At 35.0% G+C, this 22,644-nt stretch overlaps 1 protein-coding gene across 3 annotated transcripts in view; it reads left to right on the forward strand.

Annotated features, from left to right (window-relative positions):
* Positions 1-1,188: 1,188 nt before the first annotated feature.
* NEK1 (NIMA related kinase 1) overlaps positions 1,189-22,644 on the forward strand; it is a 101,317-nt gene continuing 79,861 nt past the window's right edge. For all 3 annotated transcript variants that reach the window (XM_045831325.1, XM_045831328.1, XM_045831326.1), the window contains exons 1-8: positions 1,189-1,328; positions 1,628-1,751; positions 10,214-10,362; positions 10,773-10,869; positions 11,997-12,094; positions 19,414-19,497; positions 21,309-21,376; positions 21,498-21,584. In XM_045831325.1, coding sequence (XP_045687281.1) covers positions 10,246-10,362; positions 10,773-10,869; positions 11,997-12,094; positions 19,414-19,497; positions 21,309-21,376; positions 21,498-21,584 — 551 coding nt within the window. In that variant the 5' untranslated portion in view covers positions 1,189-1,328; positions 1,628-1,751; positions 10,214-10,245. The remainder of the gene's footprint in view (positions 1,329-1,627; positions 1,752-10,213; positions 10,363-10,772; positions 10,870-11,996; positions 12,095-19,413; positions 19,498-21,308; positions 21,377-21,497; positions 21,585-22,644) is intronic.

Here is a 22,644-nt window from a genome sequence, read left to right on the forward strand (position 1 = left end):
CTGCTAACAATTTATGACAGGAGCAAAAACAATTGTCTAAGGAAGTATCTCACTAACCATTCTTCATGAAAGCAGCCAAAAAGAATTTGCTAGCTTAACAGTTGGCAAATGTTTTCATGTGACTTTGGCATACAAAGAGACGTACGTGGGTAGAACTAGAGTTGTAGTGCGTTCAATTACCAAAATTCCTACTGACTAACTGGGGGTGGAAGGTTAGCCTAGAAGTGAGAAAATGAGGAAAACAAGTCTTTTGTGTAGAATTTGAAGAGTAAATAAGTTGAAGTGGATTTTCTCCAGTTTACCAGGTTGAATGACTTGCAGTGCCATCTGGCAAAAAAGCCCAAAACTTTCCATTTACATGCTAGAAATAATTTGTCTTCTAAGCACAAGTAAACCAAAGATTGGTAGGAGAACTCAAAGAAGGTCTTGGTATCCATGTGTTGGAGAAGAAATAAGGGAGAAGGAAACAGATTTCTCTGGAGCAAAGATCCGAATCATTTTACCTCTGAGGTCTCTGGCAACATCTGCAGTCTCTCCAACTACATACAACTTATGGTTAATGGATACAACTTGGAGTTGTACCACCCTCCTCAGCTTCAAGTCTGGAATCCCAGTATCTCAGGGTAAGGCACTTAAACGGTAGGAATAGCCAGGACAACATTCTTCTTGTATGAAAATGTTTCTACCTTAGAAGGTCCTGCAATGAAGGAAGGTACTTACAGTACCAAACCTTTCAGTGTACTGGCAATTGATTTATACACACATTGGATGTATAAATGTAGAAAATCCCATTGTACCTTAAAACTTATTTTCAAGACTTAAAAATACTTTATTGTTTTAGTCATCCAAGATGTACTAGAAAAAGGCTTGCTTTTTAAAGCTAAGTTACTTTTTAAAATGTGGCATACCTAAATAAACGTCTTCAGATTTCCTTTTAAAGTTATTTTCTCTGTGTAGTATGCCTGAGACAAATCTATACTATGCTTTATTTCAAATCAACTTCTAGTCCTTGTTTCCCTTTGCCACAGAGCTTCCAACTGCACGCTTCGGCCTTTGCTTCTGCCTCTCCCACCTGCAGGGCTGTGGCCCCGCCCCGCGCCGCTCCGCCCCCGCGCCTCTCCTTCCCGTCTGGCTCCAAAACTGGCCGGCTTCCGCGCGCTGACGTCACACGCCAGCGCCAGTGGCGCGCCGGCCGTTCCCCAGTTTTCTGCACTCTCCCGGGTTCAGGGGCGGTAGGGTGCGGAGTCTTCAGCTCAGCGTCCTAGGCATTTCTCTGCAAGTCCCGGAATCTAGAGCAAGCATTGCGAGGCAGGAGGACTTGGCAGCAGGTAGCCTCCTAGTGCCAAACGTCGCCAGCCCCCCACCCGGCCACTAGTAACCACCTCTGAAGTTAGAGAGGCGGTAACCGAGGCACTCCCCCTGCTGCCGCCCGCTGTTTCCAAGGGGCTCAGAAACCAGTTTGTTTCCTCCCGGCAGTGTGTACAAGTCTCATGGGGCGTTGCCCGAGACAGGACCCAAGTCAAACCTGAGCAGTCGGCCAAAGGCTGGTGTCAGGTGTGGGAGTCTCACTGCCCGCTTTATAGCAGGCTGTGAGCTGCTGCTTAGACAGACTTCGTTTCTTTTTCAGGATGTCAGTTTCGAAATGCGGGATGATGCCTCTGACTCATTAAGTTCCATAGGAAGATTGCTACACCTAGACCTTTGCTTATAGATCATCACCGTTATTCCTACCAACGTCTTGTGTCGTTGAGGTGAGTTGCGCTTGGGGTAAGCAATGATATGCAAAATGTCAAATCATATTGGAAACGAGGAGACCTTGATTAGACCTGATTAGGTAGAGATTGCATGGATACCTTGAGTGCACAGAAAAATAGTATCCTTATCTCACTAGAATGTTAATTCTCCAAGGAACAATATGTATTACAAAGCAAACATTGGACATTTTAAAAGCTATTAAAATAATAGAAATCTTGGTATGCATAAGCAGTCATTTGCAGGGTTGTATGTTGTCTCCGATCTTCAGTTACACAAAAATTTAATCAGAAAATGAGTAGCAACTGGTTAGCCTATAATCTTATATTTCAGTTTCCATAATTTAAAACAATTTCTATATGTAAGGCATTAAGAGTTCTACTTTCAGAGTTCATCATATCTCTTTCTATGCAGGCCTAATTTTTACTGTTTAATGTAAGATCCACCCCAAGAAACAAAAAAATTTATTTCCATTCTAAGTTACATCAGAAATATTTATGAAGGATTAAGCTACTATCTAGTATATACTAATAACAACCTTTTCTTATGATGCAGCAGTATTGTAGAAATGATGGAGGGAAGCCAAATATGGAGAGAAGTAGTCCTTTGTTTCTAGTTTAGATTTGTTTGGAGTGAGAGGATCCACAGATCTTCCTCATTTGAAATTGCCCATTGTTCTAGGTGAAAGGTAAGGAGCTTATTTTGTGGGAAAACAGGTTTTTGTCCAGTAAAAGTCACCATTAGTAAGGCTTGTAGAACTTGGCCACAGGAGTTCTTTTGAGGTCATTTTAATAATACATTGGCATTGAATTCCAAGTAAATTTTACTCTGTCTAATCTCCTACCTTCTAAGTCATGGTCATGACACCATTTCATTAATACAAATTATTTACATGTTGGTAGTTTCCACTTGGGAAGCTGTTAATTGCCTGAATAGACTTACAGAGAAGAAAAAAAATATTTGGGGGAAAAAAAGTCTAATAGAGATTCCTATTTTTACTTTCTATTTTTTTGAGTAATAGAAATAAAGCATGGACTTTCCTTACTGAGAAGATAAATTGGCCCTCTCCTTTAATCCCAAATAGTATTTATTATTTTGGGAGAACTATATGTATGGATTGTAGCTGTGGACAGTACCATAAGGACTTCTTGAAATCAGCTGACATTCCTTTACCGATGTTTCCCCTTAGGACAACTTGTCCATCATATAGCTGAATAGACTTAATGTTCGAATTGGTGGGGATGAAGTTTTTCATTCATATACTCTAACATTTTTCATTTTTGGTGCACAAAATTTTATTATGTCAAGCATTGCTTGTGTGTCGCTTAAATAAATTCTTAGTAAAATGTGAGGAAAGGTGTCTGATTTGACTAGAGGCAAGATATATAGGTATATATTTTGGAGCATAGTTGACATACTTTGAAAAGAGAGTGATGCCAGATAGAAAAACTTTGAATGTCAGGATCAGAGGTTGGGAATGGGGAACTATTCAAGGATTTTAACCAGAGAAATCGATGAGATAGTATTCTTCCTACTTCTGTCAGTATTTATTATTTTTAAATTTTAATTTATTGTTTTGAACACACAATACAGTCACATAGTTTAAGATAGGAAGGTGTAAGAAATTGAAAAATCTTCTCAGCTACTCAGCTCTCTTCCCTGAAAGCAGTCAGTATTACCAGTTTATCTTGTAACCCTTCAGGGATCTTACTTACTTCTACAAGTAGTTATGTGTGTGTGTGAGGATCATATATATTTATACACACATATATAAGTAAATGTAAGTATAAATACACATACATATTTTTTTAAAACAGGGGAGTATGATATATTATTCTGGTACTTAGAAATTCATATCAATATAAATATTTCTTTCTCTTTGATGAATAAGTTTTGCCATTTCAGATGGTGCTACAGAGGATAACTTTGTAATACATTTTAATACATTTGAAAATATTTATAGGGTAAATTCCTAGAGAATTGCTGCATTAAAGTGTCTGAACATTTATAATTTTGGTAGATATTGCTGAATTAATATGCCTTAGTATTTGTATCAGTTTGTATTCTAACCGTATTCTGTTTTCTTACATTTTCCTCCAACACAGCACAATAACAAACTTTCTGAATTTTGCCATTCTGATGGCTAAAAAATGCTATCTCTTGTACTTTTTTTTTTTATCGTGGTAAAATATGCACAAAATTTATCTTTTATACTTTTAAATTGTATTTTTCTTTAAGTGAGATTGCATACCTTTGCACATTGTAACATCAATTATATTCCTTTCTGTTGTTAACTTTTAACTTCACATTCTTTGTCCATTTTTCTATTGGATTTTTTCTACAAATATGTAGGAGCTTTCTATTTATTAGAAAAATGAGCCCTTGGTGATATGATCTAAGATATATATATTTTTTTCCTTTGCATTTTGACTTATACTAGTTTTTGCTATGAAGATTTTTATGTAGTCTTATTAATCCCTTTGTTACAGCTTCGTGATGTGTCTTGATGTCAAGTAGAACAAGTTTTCCTTCATTGGTCTTTTCAGTATTTCTCTGGCTGTTCTTGCTCTTTTCATATTAACTTTAAAGTGAGCTTGTCTTATCTCTCTCACCCCCAAAGCTTTTGTTTTCCTGAGGACAGCATTACTGGTAAATTTAGAGATTAAGAATTAAAATCTTTCTGATACTGAATCATCCTGTTCATCTATCCATCTACACCTTTGCTCTTTTTTTCATATATGTTGTTATTTTTTCCCTCTGTTCTTTGTTCATCAGATCTTTTTGTTGGTTCATTTTCTAGGTTACTAATCCTGTCTGCTGGAAAACCCATGCAATGGGTTCTTAATTTTACATATTTTAATTCTAGAATGTTTATTTAATTTTAAAAATAAACTTTAGTTCTTCGTTGAAATTCTCCCTCTTTAAAATCTTTTTTAAAAAATCTCCATCTTTAAAAAAGCACTTTTGTTCATCCTTTTATTTTCTTGAACATATTAATCATGGTTATTAAAACTGTAACTCCATATTTGAGTCACTTGCGAGCCTATTTTTATTGTGTTAGCTTCTTTTTGTTTTGGTTCTCTGGTTCTCTCTTTATTTTTAACATGCCTCATAATTATTGATTGGATGTTACAAGTTATGAATGAAAACCCTTAGAGTTTTTGGAACATTTATCTTCCAAAAATTGTTTTGTTCTGGCAGGCTGATGGGAGTATCAGCTGATAACAGTATCACCTTGATCCCGTAAGAATTGGTTAGGGTTTGTTAGGACTAGCCTGTTTTATTCTTGCTCTTTTAGGAATGGGCTAACTGACAAGAGGAATTCATAAGCAGATTTTTAAACTCGATGTATTCTTTCCCCTCCTGTCCAAGATTTTGGCAGCGCTAACCTCTGACCTGTCTTTCCTCAGCCTTTCTACTTAAGCTCCATTCTGCTGTGCTACAGTTTGGAAAATGTCGTCAGGGAAAGGGCTGGGATAAATGTGGAACTCACTAGTATGTTGCTACCTTGCAATGATTATAGCCATTTAATTCCTATATGTTGTTTTATATATTGTATTCGGTGTGCATTATTGTTCTCGGAGGTGGGATGGTCTGGTATGAGCCACACCATCATGGCTGGAATAGAGTCTCACCATTTACTATGTAGACTTTTGCTTAATCTCCCAGATTGCACAGGCATGCCCCAGAGTTATTGTGGGTTTGGTTCCAGACCCCTGCAAATTCTTTTGCAGGTAGCAGGTCTTGCCTTAATTTTGTTAAGAATGCAACATCTGTGAAGCATAATAAAATAAAACACAATGAAATGATGTATGCTTATAAATATGGCCTTTCCATTCTCCGCTGTGCCAGATATCCCCAATCTAGAGAAATCTCTAGTCTTTTGCCAAGGTGAGAAAGGGGTAATCACCTGATTGGGAGAGGTAGATAAGGCAAACCCTGTGTCTAACTTTTCTTACACAGTCCCCCAGTCTCGTTTTAGTCCTAATATTATCCCTACTCTCAGAGGTGCCTGGTGCTTCCAGTTATTGAGCTAGTCTGTAGTGGGAGTCGAGTTATTTCCCACTGCTGGCTTGGGCTACAGCTGTCTGTAGTCTCCCAAGTCAGTGCTGCCTGTTTTTGGTTTGTCAGCTTCCAGAATTTTGTTGCTGTTGCTTTCTTTCCTGTTTTGCCTTTTTTTAAAAAAATCCCTTTAAAGTTGTGTTAGGTTTGAAGAAGAACTAGAGGTAAATATGTATGTTCAATTGCTCTGTTTAACTGTAAGTTGCAGGGTTGTTTTTTTTTTAATTTTTAAAGATTTAGGCTAAAGTTAAGTACTTGTGGTTTTTCATTTTTTCTGAAGACAAGCTTTGGCTATGTCTCTCTGTTAATCTTTGTGTCTAATAGTACAATTATAAGCAATGTTAGTTTTCTATTTTCTGACCCATTCAGTTCTTTATTTTCTTCTCCTTGATTCATTATTAGAATTGTTAGGGCCCTTAATGTTTAAATCTTCAGTGTTCGTAGATGAGGCATCTAAGGCTTGGAGAAGTCCACTGGTTTGCTCTTGTTCATGTAGCTTTTATTTTCCGAACCCACTGCTTTGTTTGTTATATCGCATAACCTCGGAAAGCTCAAGTATCAAAAACATCTTCGATTTTATGCTTTCACTGTGTTCACTATCAGATATGTATTATGGAGATTAAATTAATGTAATAGTTAGAGACCTTAAGAATACTGTCAAATTGGTATTGTGATTTTCATTTTATGTTGAAAGCTGAAGCATAGAAAGGGCATTTATTTCTAATTTGAGTTTATTACAGTAATGAAATTAGAACAGGATTTTTGTGTTCTTTTGGTTACATGTTATAATGATTTTGGATATGTAAGCCTATAGTACATTTAATCTTTTATTTCATTTGGTTTGAAAGTCTTCCAGGGTTGTAATTCAGCTGAGAAGTCTCACAACTAGGAAATGAGCAGCTTAATCAAAATCGTTATAAGACACAAAGTAATCTGTCTTTCATGTGTTCCCTTTTGCTTCCTCTAATGTACTGCACTTGTCTAGTGTGGACTCTGCAGGAAAGAAAGGGTTGTCAGTTGCTCTGAAACTCTCAACCACAAGTCTTTAATTGTTCATGAAGGTGTCTGCACTTGACATTATTTGATGGCAATTAGAGTCATCCTTCCCCACCAGGGGCAGGATGAGTACAATCTACTGATTGTACTTTACTGAGTTGTCAGAACCATAATGCTCAGTAATGTGGTAGGTATTGGAATGCAGTATTAGAGACTCTTAGAGCTTCCGTCTCATTACTGTGGTCCCTTGAAAGAAACTGACAACTAAATTTTGAGGCAGGGCCAAATGGACTAATTTACTTTTTTTTTTCTTGGCAAAAGTTACAAAATAATGATGGCTATGAAATAATCTCATTGTGTGGTTATTATTTAATGTAATTTGACTTATAAATTTTGGTTTTCTAAGATGAACTTACCTTAAATTTTTTTTCTAAATAGCATAGTAAGTAACATACTTTCATGTCCTGGAGAAGTCATTAAATTCTGGCTGGTGCCCAGATAGCCATTCTAGATGCCATTTGACCAAAGTTGGGCTTGAAAGTGCTCGCAATGGCTTTTCTACTTTAATTTACTGATAATGCTGTACTGCTATCATAATAGCTGATTTCTTGTCTCTGTTAAAGTTGCTAAAAGCCTTGTCATTTCTTACAGAAAATTTGTAATGGAAAATGGTTATAATGCTTTCCAAGGTAGAAGAAAACTCTTTCCCACAAAATTTTATGAGGAATAATTATCCCATTGATTTTATAACAGGCTGGGTTCTGGCCTTTAGTCTTGTAGACCCAGAATATGAATTTTGTCATTTAAGGACATTGGATCATTTTCTAGAGGCAAAATAAAATTAAACAAATTTTAGTATTGATAGGTGAAAGGAAAAAAATGGATTCGTTCATTTATAATTAAAAATATGGTAGACTGTCACAGAAATTTTAATACAGTCTTCAAGACAAACCCATCTGCTCCTGGAAGGGAATCATACGTAGAAAGCCTGCTTGATGTGAATGGAAACAGAAAAGAGCACGTTAGGTAAATTAAGTATTTATTAGTTTTAGATTAATATACTGAATTCATGTATCTCCACAATATGATGATCTTGCCACTAAGCAGTGCTAATGATTGCTTTTGTGACTCTTTCTTCTCTCCTGTCCTCTCTCTTCCCTTTCCCTTTCTAAAGCTTTCACTACCCAGCATATTTGGCTTCTGTCCCCACCAGTCTCCTGAAATTACTATTGCTAAAGCTATTAATGACCTTAATCAAATATCTTGGCATGGTAAAGGTCTCGTTATACCAAAGGCAGGGACAGAAAGAAGAGATTGAAAAATTTATTTATATCAAACTTCTATATTTGAATAAAATTGAAAAGCAAATAGCATATGTAAGGAAAATGGAAATAAAATTGAAAAGCAAATATCATGCATGTATAAGGAAAAAAGAAGAATTTATAACAGAGAAGGGCTCACATCTTCATGAAAGGAGCTTTTACAAATTAATTTCTTTTCTTTCATACTTAGCCTTTTATTCTATTCAGGCCTTCAGCAAATTGGACAAGGCTCATCCACACTGAGGAGGACAATCTGCTTTTCTCAGTCTACCAATTAAAATGTTAATCTCATCCAGAAACACCCTCACAGACACACCCAGAAGAAACATTTAACGGAATATCTGGGCACCCCATGACCCAGTCCAGTTGACACATAGATTTGTCACAGCATACAGTTCTTTATAGTATTAATCCTTTTTATTTTTCTAAGTTGGTAGTCTTGTCACCTCTTTTTGTTTTTATTTTTTGGTTTATAAAATGAGCTTTATTATAACTAAAACAAAGAAAAGTATTATGTGTAATATGTGAATGGTCAATTTTCAAATTCTTTATTTATTTTTTTTATTTTATTGTTGTCCTATTATAGTTTTCCCAATTTTTCCTGTTGCTCTCCGCCGCCCCATCCACCCCTCCACCCCCCACAGCCAGTTCCCACCCTGTTGTCCGCATCCCTGGATCATCGCACGTGCACGTTCCTTGACTAGACCCTCCCCCTTCTTTTGCCCTCCTCCCCCTTTCCCTTGGTCACTGTCTCCTCCTTGTTTCCATGCCTCTGGTTCTGTTTCGCTCGTTTGTTTCGTTTGTAAATTAATTTTAAAAACGCTGTCCCAGTAGAAAATGGACAAAGGACATGAATGGAAAATTCAGAAGATCAGAAATACAAATAAATGTTCAGTAAACATGGATGAGTTTTTCAAATTCACTGGGAGGTGAAATAAATTCACTGGGAGACAAAATAAATTCACTGGGAGGCAAGATGAGACACCATTTTCCCCATCGAACATAGTAAGTAACAACAGCAACTGACAGTGACACTGTGCTCATTGTGTGCCAGTGCTGTTCTTAGTATGTTACTGAAATAAACCAATCCTCCCAACAGTTCTGTAAGTGCATACTGTTTTTATCCACATTTTACAGATGAACAGACTGAGGCACATGAAGATGAGTAACTTGTCCCAAGTCACATGACAAATAAGTAATAAAGCCAGGATTTAAGCTCAGGTTCTCTGACTCCAAGGTTTCAGTGCTCTTTAACTACTACCATTTATTGCATCTCAAAGATGTAAAAAACTAATAACCAGTGTTAACAGAGTAACTAGGAGCAGGAATTTTTATACAGGTTAGAATAAGTTATTAGGCATTACCAGACAGTTAACCAATATGTTTTTTTCTTTTTCTTTTAATCTTTACCCAAGGATATGTTTATTGATTTATAGAGAGAGGGAGGGGGGGAGAGAGAGAGGGACATCAATGGGATAGAGAAACATCAATTGGTTGCCTTCCATACACACCCTGACTGGGGAACCCTTTGGTGTATAGAACAGTGCTCCAACCAGCTGAGCCATCTGGCCAGGGCTGCAATATGTTTGAAAGCTTTCATATTCTTTGGACTAGAAATTTATCCTAAGGAATTTTTATAAGAAGTATGTAAAAATATACATATGGAAATTTTATGTAAAGTTTTTTTAGAATAGCAAATGTTAACAGTTTAAATGTCTAATAAGGGATTAGTTAAATAACTTTGGGAAATAGTCTTATTAAGTTTTATTTCTTATCAGAGATAATAAAATAGTGGTGCTAATTAATTCATATAAGAAAAAGTTCCTTTCTTCATATACATTAAGTATATATAGTATTTGATTTTACAAAGCATTCTTATAAAATTGAAATGTCACTGTTTTTCTTTTTTTAGTTATAACCAGGTTGTATGAGTAAAATTGAGATAAAGGCTTTTTTAACTTACAATAAATATTTAAAATACTCTTTTAACTAAACAAAGCACAAAGGAATTATAAATTAAACATTATAGTTGTTATGGAAGATATGCTTATCTGTTAACTGTTACTTTTGTTTGTGTCTAGCATATCAGTTAAGATGCCTTAGAAAAAGAACCATGGAGAAGTATGTCAGACTGCAGAAGATTGGAGAAGGTTCATTTGGAAAAGCCATTCTTGTTAAATCTATAGAAGATGGCAGACAATATGTTATCAAGGAGATTAATATCTCAAGAGTAAGTGTACAAGTATTTTTCATTTGGTTATTTAAGTAATAGCCTGGTTACAAGAGGGATTATTATTAGAGATTAAAAAATATGTGGCAATGTATAATCTCAAGTGGAAGACTGCCATAATCCCAGGAAAACCACTATTTCAGAATAGTTTGTATATCCTTTCAGATTTTTTTCTGTGATATGTGCTTCTGTTTATATGTCTCCTGTTCTGTAACTTAACATAGTTTGAACATCTTAAAATGTTTTTACTTGTTGATTCAGTTCAGCCTTTTTAACTTCTGACTATATTTTTGATATTTGGACCATGCTTTGTTGTTACCATTATTTTTTTAACCACTCTCTTATTGATGGACTTCTGGGTTGTATAGTGATGTTTAATTTGATATTTTCTTTTTTTCCTCCCCTTTAAGATGTCCAATAAAGAAAGGGAAGAATCGAGGAGAGAAGTTGCAGTGTTGGCAAACATGAAGCACCCAAATATTGTCCAGTATAGAGAATCATTTGAAGGTCAGATAAATTTTTCAAGAGAGTTTGAAAAGCTCATAAGCCATATGACAACTTTTGGATGTTTTCCCTGTAAGGAATCTTTTTGTGAATGTATTCACAGGAAGAAAAGTATATAGTTTTTGCTTCAGTACATGTGTACATGAGTATCGGATTGATTCTAGGAGAATAAACCATACCATCCCTGTGTAGTTCAATACTGGCTCACAGTTACTGTGATTTCTTACAAAGAAGCAATGGAGTACGTGCAAGAATTTGGACAAAGCAGGAACAGTAATTTACATCTTTTTAAACTAAACTCCTTTTAAGTGCTACCAGTACTGCTACTGAGAAAATGTTCTGATCTTTAGGAAGTATTCTACTCATTAGTATTCTCCTTATACCTCATTATTATAATACTGAGGTATGTTGAAAGTGTTCTCAAGTTCTAAAAATGTCATAGCTGTATTGCTGTTTGGGAATGTAATTATTTTTGTTAGTGCAGAACTAAGATAAGAAAGCTTCTCAAAAGGCAGGTTGATGGTGGCTTATTGAACTCTGATTGATGTCATTCCCACTATTATCATAAATCCGTCTAAATTATGAAACAGAAAGATATGTTCAGATATCAGTTCAGGGCCAGGTCCCCAGTAGGGGGCATGTGAGAGGTAACCACACATTGACGTTTCTGTCCCGCTCTTTCTCCCTCCTTTTCCCTCTCTAAAAAAGTAAATAAATAAAATCTTTAACAAAATTAAAATACGCATTTTTATCTTAACATATTTTTACCTTAAGATGGGTTTACTAGGCTGTAGCCCCATTGTAAGTCAAGGAATATCTGTATGTCTGTCTACATGTTGTCTGTATTTCGGAGATATTTGGGTCAATGTGGACACCGCTATCCAATAAGACCGTGTTTTCTTGGTAGAAAAATAATTAATGATGGAGTTATTAACCCAAGTTATTGTATCATCTGTGTGACCAGTATACCTTGACTTTGTACTCTAATTCTTTTGAGTGTAGTTCTGTTTTTGGTTTAAAAGAACACAATTAATTAACTGCTGCTTTTTAGTAAGCCTTTTAGTACCTTTAATTTAACTATGCTTTTGATACACATGTTGAAAATAGAATGGAATTTTTATATTTTGTAGAAAATGGCTCTCTCTACATAGTGATGGATTACTGTGAAGGAGGGGACCTTTTTAAACGAATAAATGCTCAGAAAGGCATTTTGTTTCCAGAGGATCAGGTGAGTTAGGATGTAGGAGATTGGCTCTTCCTCCATAATGTCATTTAGAAATAATTCAAAGTTTCTTTATATATGTATTTACTTATATGTACAAATGCTAATTGTAACTACTAGGGCATTTCAGTATCATATTCTAATATCTTAGTCACATTTCTGTTCTTATTAGCAGCCATCTCAATTCAGTTCCCCATCTGATTTCCTGTCTATAATATTGTAATATGTACGATACACAGGGTGGAGCAAAAAATTAGGTTTATAGTTATAAGCACTTGAAACACAGAATTTATTCTTATATTATTATTTATTAAGTATCGAGTTATTTTTCTATACAAACCACTGTAAACCTACTTTTGCCCCACCCTGTATATTCTAACATATAACTAAACTGAATGTATATAACTAAATTATTCATTATAACTGGTTAATTCTAGTTCCTGTCAATCTGGCTTACTGCTGCCAGACCATATCTTCCTAAAATATGGCTTTTTGTCTAAGTGTTATTTTTCTGATCCATCTGTTTTGCTGTTTGCACATGTGTCGCTTCTAACTGCTATATGATGCTCCATTGTAGTCTTCCATGTCTACACTTTTTTCCTGTATCATGCTCACTTATTAATGTACTGAATAATTTCACATCAGAATTATTTCCCCAAGTAGGTTGTAATTTACTGTAGAGCACAGATCACAGTTCTTGCAGCATATCATGGTACTTAGGAAAGCTATGCCTGTGGTAGACACCAATTTGGCACAGCTAAACTGTTGGCTGATAAAACCATACAGGTGGGGACTTTTAGGCTTTTAGTAGTAACTAGAAAATATGGTAAGGTGAAATCTTGATTTATATTTTAATTAAGTATTACTAGATAAGGTAATGTCATAATTCTCAAGTGTCACATATCTCCTTTTCCACAATTAAGCCTAGTAGACAGCACAGAACTAGGGAGTAAGAAGACTTAGGTTTGAGTCCTTGTTCTACTGGTCAGCTAGTAATTGTGTTAACTGAGTCTTCTCATGCAGCTCTTGTAATAGCATTGAACTAATTTATATATAGTGAGAGGTAAACTGAACATTATTTTTTCTAAATTTAGAATCTAAACTTGGGAAGGTGAAAATCTAAAGAGTTGTCAGAGATTTGGTTTCTTGATTAAGATAGGGCAAAGTAACAAAATATTGCAGAAAATAAATGCAGATGGAGAGGATTCTGGGAGTATGGCAAAGTAGAAAGCACTAGGAATCTATCTCCCCACGATTACAACAATTACAGTGGCAGAGTCTTTTCTATGTAACTAATTTGGATCTCTGGAGTCTATTGAAGGCTTGCAACTTCCTGGGAAAGACTTGGATAGTAAATTATGGCTAACTTCAGCCAACTGCAACTCTTAGCTTTGTAGTAGCAGCTACTCGTCCCATACCTATGAGTGCTAAGGCAGCCAGCGATGTGGGCATTCCGGGAGCAGCTTGCCTGCACCTTGTGGGAGCCAGGCTGGACAGAAAGCCCCTGTCCTCCAGATATTGGCGATCTGTGATCTGATAATTGCTAGCTGCTTCTGATCTCCAAGGTACAGACGAAGAAGCAGGCAACCCCCACCCCATTGAAACAAGCCCCATCCCTTCTTGTTGAAGTAACTTCTAGGGAATTTGACAGGCAAGCACCCTTTTATTTCCTGCTTCATTTCTTTCTTTTCCTTTTTGGAAGCCAGACATTACAAACTAAGACATTCAAAAGCAACCACATATACAAGGGGGATTAAAAAGTTGCCATGCACAGATAGGGAAGGATGCAGGCATAAAAAAGACCTCAGAAGATTTTAAGTTTATACCTCAGGCTGATTCTTAGCTCAGACACAGTGTATGACAATTTAAAAAACAACAATAAAAATTTCAAGACAGCAAACCCTGGGGGAGAATCTTTTTGTCATAGTTACCACATAATTAGATTTAAATAATGAGTTTTCAACAACAGAATCACAAGCGCATATAAAGAGACAGGAAAGTATGGCCTAAGGAAATATAAACAGACTGTCCCTGAAAAAGACCTGATGATGATCTACTAGACAAAGACTTTATAACAACTGTTTTAAATATGCTCAAAAAAAAAAAAAAAAAAACTAAAGGAAGACATGGAGAAAGTTGAGAAAGCTAAGGTAAAACCTAAAAAGTAACCAAAAAGAAGTTTTGGAGCCAAAAAATACAGTAACTGAAATGAAAAATTTATTACAGGAATTCAAACGGGTTTGAGCAGGTAGAAGGAAGAATTGCTGAATTGAAGCTATGACAGTGGAAAGTATTGAATCTGAGGGGCAAAAAAAAAACAAAACTAGAAGAAAAGTGAACTGGTCATGAGGGACCTGTGCAACATCTGGTAGACGTACACATGCTTTGTGGGAGTCCCAAAAAGAGGAGAGAAAGAAAGGAGCAGAGAGATTATTTGAAGAATTAATGCTGAAAATTTTCCAAATTTGTTGTAAGACATGAATACAAATATCTAGGAAGCTCAACAAGTTGGTTCAACTCAAATAGACCTACAACAAGACATTGTAATTAAATTGTTATAAGTCAAAAGACAAAGAGAGAAGTGCCTCTCTTTGCTGTATTACATATACCAGCAATTTGGTAGGATTATCAGCATATTTCTTTTTAGAAACTTTAGAGAACAGAAGACTTGGGCTGATGTATTTAAGTGCTTCAAGAAAAACTGTCAAACAAAAGCCCTGTATCTGGCAAAACTGTCCTTTGAAATGAGAGTGAAATTAAGATATTCCCAAGTAAACAAAAGCTGAGCTTATTTATTATTGCTCAACTTGCACTGAAAGAAATGCTAAAGAGAGTCTTGCAGATTGAAATGATAGAACACTAGGCAGTGACTTGAAGCCATATGAAAAAATAGAGATCTCAGAAAAGGTAAATACATAGGCAGTTAAAAAAGCTTATTATCATAATGATGTTTGTAACTCCCCTTTTTGCTTTCTACAGAATTTAAGGGACTAATTCATTTTTAAAAAGCAATTATTTAGAGTGGGGGGTGGGCTAGGATGGGAGTAAAAGACAGAAAACTGTACTTGAACAACAATTAAAATAAAAAACAAATAAAATTTTTAAAAAAGCAATTATTTAGTCTAAAAGCTAGTATTATAACTTGTAACTCCACATGTTGTTTTCTACACTAATTTAAGAGACCTGTGTTTTTTAAAAATTACCAGTTTCTTTTTGGACACAGAAAGATGTATATAAATGTAATTTTGTGACATCAAAAACTGAAAGGAATGGTGTGGAAATGTAAAGGAGTAGAATTTTTGTTACTGAAGTTAAGCTGGTACAAATCCAAATTAGAGTATTATAACTAGGAAATTAAATGAAATTCCCATGGAAACTGCGAAGAAAATAGAGGATGGATATATGCAAAAGGAAGTGAGATGAATTTAAATGTTTTGTTACAAAAAAAATCAACTGAACACAAAAGAAGACAGTCATGCAGAAAGTGAGGGACATAAAAAGCTACAAGGCATATGTAAAATAAATAGAAAAATGACAGAAATAAGCTTCATATAAGTCAGTCTTAAAGGGGACAGAAACATATTATGACATGGATCCACCTTGAGGACATTATGCTGAGTGGAATAAGCGAGTAACAAAAAGATGAATACTGTATGATTCCACTCATATGAGGTACTTCAAGTAGAAAAAAATCATAGAGACAGAATGTAGAATAGTGATTTCCAAGGACTGGGGAGAAAGGGGGAATGGAGAATTACTGTGTAATGGTTACAGAGTTTCGGTTTTGCAAGATGAAAGCGTTCTGGAGTTGGATGGTTGGTGGTGGTTGCACAAAAGTATGAATATTTAATACCACCGAACTATATACTTAAAAGTGATTAAGGTGGTAAATTTTGCGTTATGTGTATTTTACTACAATTAAAAATTGAAAAAATATATACAAAGTTTGTACAATATTAGGATCCTTAGCTCACTCATAGTTGAGAAACCTTTGTTGAAAAAAAAAATTGCTGCTCAAAGCAGAGAAAACTATTCCGCTGGACATGGAATATCTGCTGCTTTCTGGGCAAATTGCACAGAAGGTAAATAGCAAGTAAGCTATTACCTCTTATTGGATGCGCTAAGATCATTTCCTGCTCTAATACAGAGAAAGCCAAGTTCTATTTTTTTATTAATATATTTGACAGTGAAAGTTTCTCAAGCTTTTTTTCTTTTTTAAAGATTTTATTTATTTATTTTAGAGAGGGAAGAGAGGGAGATAGAGAGAGAGAGAGACATCAGTGTGTGGTTGCTGGGGGTTTTGGCCTGCAACCCAGGAATGTACCCTGGCTGGGAATCGAACCTGGGACACTTTGGTTCCCAGCCCGTGCTCAATCCACTGAGCTACGCCAGCCAGGGCTCAAGCTTTTTTTCTTAATAAGCCCATTAGAACTCAGCATTCTTGAGAAGAATTTTGACACATTTTATTACCATCAAAAGAACCTGTATTTTGGAGCAGGGGTATTGCAGTATTATTTTAGTGATTTAAGGCAATTTATAGTAGTGGAAATAAGTTATATACACAAAGCTGTAATTCAGACAAGTGTATATATAATTACCATATGGTGTTTGGGCTTGTTCAACGTGTCATAACATTTGAATCGTTAGGCCTATTGGGCAAGAGAATGCCATTATCCTAGCAGTATTGTGTAACAGTTAATATGAAAAGTTAATGTGTACAAGGAAGTACCGTAAAAAGGAGAGATCAGAAGTCAAGTTACAATTTAAGGGTCTTCCCTCTCCCTCAATTCCACCTGCAAGTAATCCAGCCCTAGTGTAATGGACTCAGCTCTGTTGATACCTTGCATCAAAATTAGCTCTAGAACCACATCTGTTCAACTTTTTTCATCACCTCCAGGCTCTCCTCTGTGCTTCTTCAACACTCTCTGGTTTATTTATCTCCCTCAGTAGTCTTTGATAGGGACTGGCAAACAGTGGCCTGTAGGACAAAGTCAGTCCACTGTCTGCGTTTGTAAGCAAATCTTAATGAAGTAAGTTATACTTGTTTGTTTGCGTATAATCTGTGACTGCTTTTATACTACAGTGGCAAAGTAGGGTGCAGACAGTGACCATATGGCCTGGAAAGCCTAAAGTATTTACCGTCTGGCCCTTTACAGAATAAATTTGCTGATCCTTGGTCAATGAGCACCTTTATTTACTTTTTGTTGCTTCCTGTACCTACTAGGTACATCACGGCTGCTGAATACTTTTGTAAAATTGTAAAGGAGCCCAGGTGTGGGAGATAGGGTAGCAAACAACCCTATCCGTAAGTTGAGGCTTGGGTGGTTTCTGGATGTGTTCTGGTTCTGCAGGTAGACTGCCTACCAGTCTACTGGTAGTCTAGTAGTCTAGTAGTCTACTAGTAGTCTACTAGTCTAACAATAAGATTCAGCTGAGCATAATTTTCATCTTCTTTTGGTACTTGTTTCTGACCTTCCATGGTTGAATTAATGCTTTCAGCATGCTAATTGCCATTGTAAGACTCGTGCATTTTATTATAGGTATTTGTTTACATTTCTCCATATGAACTCCTCAAAGTCAAGAGAACTATTATTTCATTTTCTTCTTATAGTGCCTTATGTGAATATGGAAAGGATCTTAAAATTTGCATGTAGTCCTTAGTAATTATCTGTTGAACTGAACTGAGAGGCTTGATTTTTTTAAAGAAAATTAATTTTAGGTTATTTTAATGTAATATTTATTATTTAAAAAATATAGAAGAGATAATAGTAAAAGGGAAACTTGTTACTGACCTTTCATTCTGTCCCCCCCCCCTTAGGTAAATAAATACTGTTACCTGATTGGTAGCTATCTTTCTGTATGTCATCGCTCTATTCTTTCATTCCTTCTTACAAATACCACCCACTTAATATACAGTTATATGAAGTTAGGTATTTAATATACACAAACATATTTTAAAAAATAGGAGTATGCTGTGCATACTCTTCTGTAACTTTCTTTTTTTCACTTAACAGTGTACATAGAACTAACTTGTTTCTTTTCAGGTGAAAAGAAACACAGTATTTTAAGTACAGTGATATCACAATATATTGAACCAGGCTTCTTGATGAACATTTAGGTTGTTTATATTTTTTGCTCTGACAAACAGTGCTAGGGTAAATGTTCTTGTACACACCCTTTTGTATTTGTGATACTATATCTGTAGGATAAATTTAAAATTGCAGGTTGCTCTTTCAAATGGTATGTGAGTTTAAATTTTTTACATACTTTGCAAAATGACTGTAATTAACTTTCCCACAAATAAGGTATACAAAGACCTATTTCCCCACATTCTGACCAACATTGTATATTATTTCATTTTTCTCAAGTTCAGATGTCATACTTTTATTTTTTAATTTGGAGGGAGGTCAGTATTTTGTATACATGTTTATTGTTTTTTTTCCCCCTCTGTCATTTGCCCTTCCAGTCTTTTGTCCACTTCTTATTTTGGTTGCCAGTATTTTTCGCAGTGATTTGGAAGAATCACTGCGAAATTAACTTGTGCATATTAGAGAATTAGCAATCTATCAATTATGTTGCAGGTATTTTTTCATATAATTATTAAGCTTGATTATGTATTATATCATGCAGATGCTTTAAATTTTATAGAGTCAGCTTTCTCATTCTAGTTTCTTGTGACTTGGGAGGGTTTGTGTCATGTTTTGAAACTCCTGCTTTAATCATAGATTATAGAAAATTAATTTGTTTTTTTATTTATATAATTCTTTTGTTTCAAAATGCCAACTACTTGGAATTATTTTTGTATAGTCTGAGGAATAAATTAAGCCTTTTTAGTTCCAATGGCCAACTCTAAAATGTGTTTGTATACGGTAAATGTGGGGAGAGAAAGAAGGAAGAGACGTTGTCCAAGTTTCCAGCCTGATTTTTTTCTCTCATGATTTTTATTCATGTAAAAAAAAGAATTATAGAAAAAAAGATATATTTTAAAGACAAAGTCACCCACAATCATAAAATAGAAGTTATTTCTATTTTCACTCCTCTCTAGAAATGTCTCTCCATATTTATTTTTACTTATAAGAGATGCTTCGGTAGCGGTCTCTTACATTGTAAAGTTAGTATGTGCCTTGCACATAATGTGTCCATTGGCTTGAATATTTATGTAATGTTAGTGACTACACATTAAAAATAAATTAGAGCCTAAATTTTTTAAAAAGATTTAGTTCCCTTCAACCCCAACTGTTCCTGAATCTTTTTAGTGGTCAAGGAAAGAATACTGTGAAATGTAAATTTTAAAAGAAATAACAGATCTTATTTCCCCCCCCTAGATTTTGGACTGGTTTGTACAGATATGTTTGGCCCTGAAACATGTACATGATAGAAAAATTCTTCATCGAGACATAAAATCACAGGTATGTTTGTTCTGTTAACCAACATCTTCTGAATGAATATGGACATGGAAGCGGCATTGTCTTGGGCCAGAATTTTTGAACCCAATTCAGCCTGCATCAGATTATGTTTTCTCCTTGCACTCTAATCCTAGGAGTTTTCATTAGCATCATGGGTTAGATCTCCTCCTTACTTCCTCTTTCTTGATTTACTTTCTCACTATAACAGAAAAATATACCAAAAATGGATGTGTGAAAGGTATATTTTTTGAGATGACATTATTCCATTCTCTTTCATGATAATTTGTATATCACTTTCTAGGTTGGAAATTATTTCCCTACAGAAATTTGAAGATATTGCTCATTTGTCTCTTGTCTTATACTTGCTGTTTAGGAATTTAAAGCCATTATTATTTCTCATCCTTTTTTCTTCTCTCTGGAAGATTTTAGGATATTGTGTCTGTCCCCATTTTTGTGAAATTTCAGTGTTGCACATTGGTGAGGGCCAGTTTTTATTCATTTTGCTGTGCACTTTTGATCAGAAAAGGTGTATTTGCCAGGAAATGTTATATTTTTTCAGATACTATTTCTCTGTTACTATCTTCATGATTGTCACCCGGATTTTTTTCTAGACATGTGGTGGAGCTTCTTAATCTATCCCTTCAAGTATCGTATTTGTTGCATACTTTAATTTTTTGTCTCTCTATTGCATCCTAGGTGATTTCCTCACCCTGCCTTTTAAGTTTTGTGTAAACTAGTGATTAATTGAATCTATTTTTTAATAATAATTTTGTTCTCTTCAAGACGTTAAAATGAATTTTCACATCTGTTCTTATTGGTTCTTCCTTTACAATGTCTTGCTTTTTAAATGGATATTTATCCCTTCATTTATCTCTTTGCAATTTCTTAACATCTTTGGAGTTTTTGCTGGACTGTTTTACAATATAAATTCTAGCTGGAGTGAATTTTTGTTCTGGTGTTTTTTTGGCTAGTTTTCTTTACATTATATTCCTTTACGTGTATGGTTTGTCCCCACAACTCATTCATCTTTGCAGAGAGATTTCAACGTTGCCTCACTTAGGCACTCTCAGTTCCCGAGTGGGGAGTACAGAGGGAATTTATTTCCTGTGTTAAGGCTGGAGTGTTTGTCTTCTTATCTCACACTTGCAGCTACTTTGTAGCCTAAGCCCCTGCAGGAGAGAGCAGTGGGAAGGAGAGGAACTGTGGTGGAAGTTCCACCCCCGTCTTTCCTGTTCCCCAACGCCTGCCACCTGGTCCCATTTCACCCCATTTTACCCCATCCCCATCAGTCCCACTTTGTGTTATTTTTAGTTGTGGTCATGTACCTGATTCAAGTCTCCTGACTGATACAGATGGAATTTTAATTCACAAGAGTTTATTCCACAAACTCTTGACTTCACTGTTTGGTAGAGTGTTGGAGTTCTGTATTTATAAATATATTGGAGTTCTGTATTTATAAGTGCAAAATTGGTAAATTATTGGAAATTTTAAAAGTTTTTATATCTATTTCATTAGACTTTTATTTTTTATTTATTTTTATTTTTTGGATGGTGCACAGGGATCTGCACTAACCCAATGAAGATTTATTTCTCTATTTTCCTCTAGAAGTTTTATAGTTTTAATTCTTGTGTTTAGGTACAGAGTCCATTTTGAGTTAATTTTTGTATATGATATGTGAAAGGGGTTTGTATTCATTCTTTTGCATGTAGATGGCGAGTTATCCTAGCATTTCTTTAAGCTGCATTTATTTTTTATGAAAATTTGACTCAGAACTGAACTGTAATAATAATTCTGTTTTCTTCTCTCTTTTACAGAATATATTTTTAACTAGAGATGGGACAATACAACTTGGAGATTTTGGAATTGCTAGAGTTCTTAATAGGTAAAATATCAGTTTTAAATTTTGATATGTCTTCAGTGAAATTTTAATTCATGATGATATATATGTGATAATTTATATCTTTAAGTATCTGAAGCTTCTCCAATAATTCTCTTTGTTTCAGTACTGTCGAACTGGCTCGGACTTGCATAGGGACCCCATACTACTTGTCACCTGAAATCTGTGAAAACAAACCTTACAATAATAAAAGGTATGTAAAATATTATTACATGTGTATTTTCTTTAAATCTTTATGTTAACTATATATATTAGCCTTGAGAATATTATTCTAAAATCAATAATATACATGTATGTGTATATATATGCATACATACATTTTTTAAAATTCTCACTCAAGGATATATTTTTATTGATTTTAGAGAGAGAGGAAGGGATGAGGAGGTTAGAGAGAAAAAGAGAGAGAAAAACAACAATTGGTTAACTCCTGTACACACCCCAACTGGGGATTGAACCCACAACCTAGGTAGGAGCGCTGACTGGGAATCAAATCTACAGCTTTTTGGTGTACAGGACGATGCTCCAACCAACTGAGCCACCTGTCCAGGGCCACACACATTTTTTTTAAAGTATATGATGAGGGTAATTGTTAAGAAGCTATTTTACTATCATGCTAAATAATCTATAGAAAAAATTATGTATTATTTAAATTATATTTGGAAATAGACTGCTTTCTTTGGTCTTTTGTAATGGTAACTTTCTATTCAGTGATAATGGTTAATATTTATTGAAGATTTTCTCTACACTGGGCATTGTTTTGTATGCTTTCTGTGTTTTAACTCCTAATCTTTATAATAATCTTGTAAATTGTATATATTAATCATGTGTGTTAATCATGTCTCCATTCCTTATAAGGAAATCAGATGCAGACAGATATAAAGTAACTTTGAAGTCCAGGCATCTGGCCTACAATCTCAATTTTCTAATTACTGTGTTGTATTGTGGTTACCAGATTGTTTATGTTGGTGGGAAGAGGAATCCTGCCACTGAAATCCAATTATCCTTTATTTTCTCTCAGTCATTGTGATAGAAAAAACAGTGGTTTCAATTTTGAAAGTGCTCATAGAAGCTAAAAGGAAGAAAGCAGTGGCTGGCCATAATGCATGTTGTTTGTGGTTGCTATCTGTCCTCTCTCTTCCCTGTATTTATTTATTTACTTTTTTGAGAATGAGGACGAAGCTGTGTTTTAAACTCTAGCAGTAGAGATTGAGAACATCATTCCAGCAATGTATTTTTAAAATCAACTTGTATTA

The sequence above is a fragment of the Phyllostomus hastatus genome, unplaced genomic scaffold (genome assembly GCF_019186645.2).
Source record: "Phyllostomus hastatus isolate PE091 unplaced genomic scaffold, TTU_PhHast_1.1 phas_contig_159, whole genome shotgun sequence".
Lineage (NCBI taxonomy): Eukaryota > Metazoa > Chordata > Mammalia > Chiroptera > Phyllostomidae > Phyllostomus > Phyllostomus hastatus.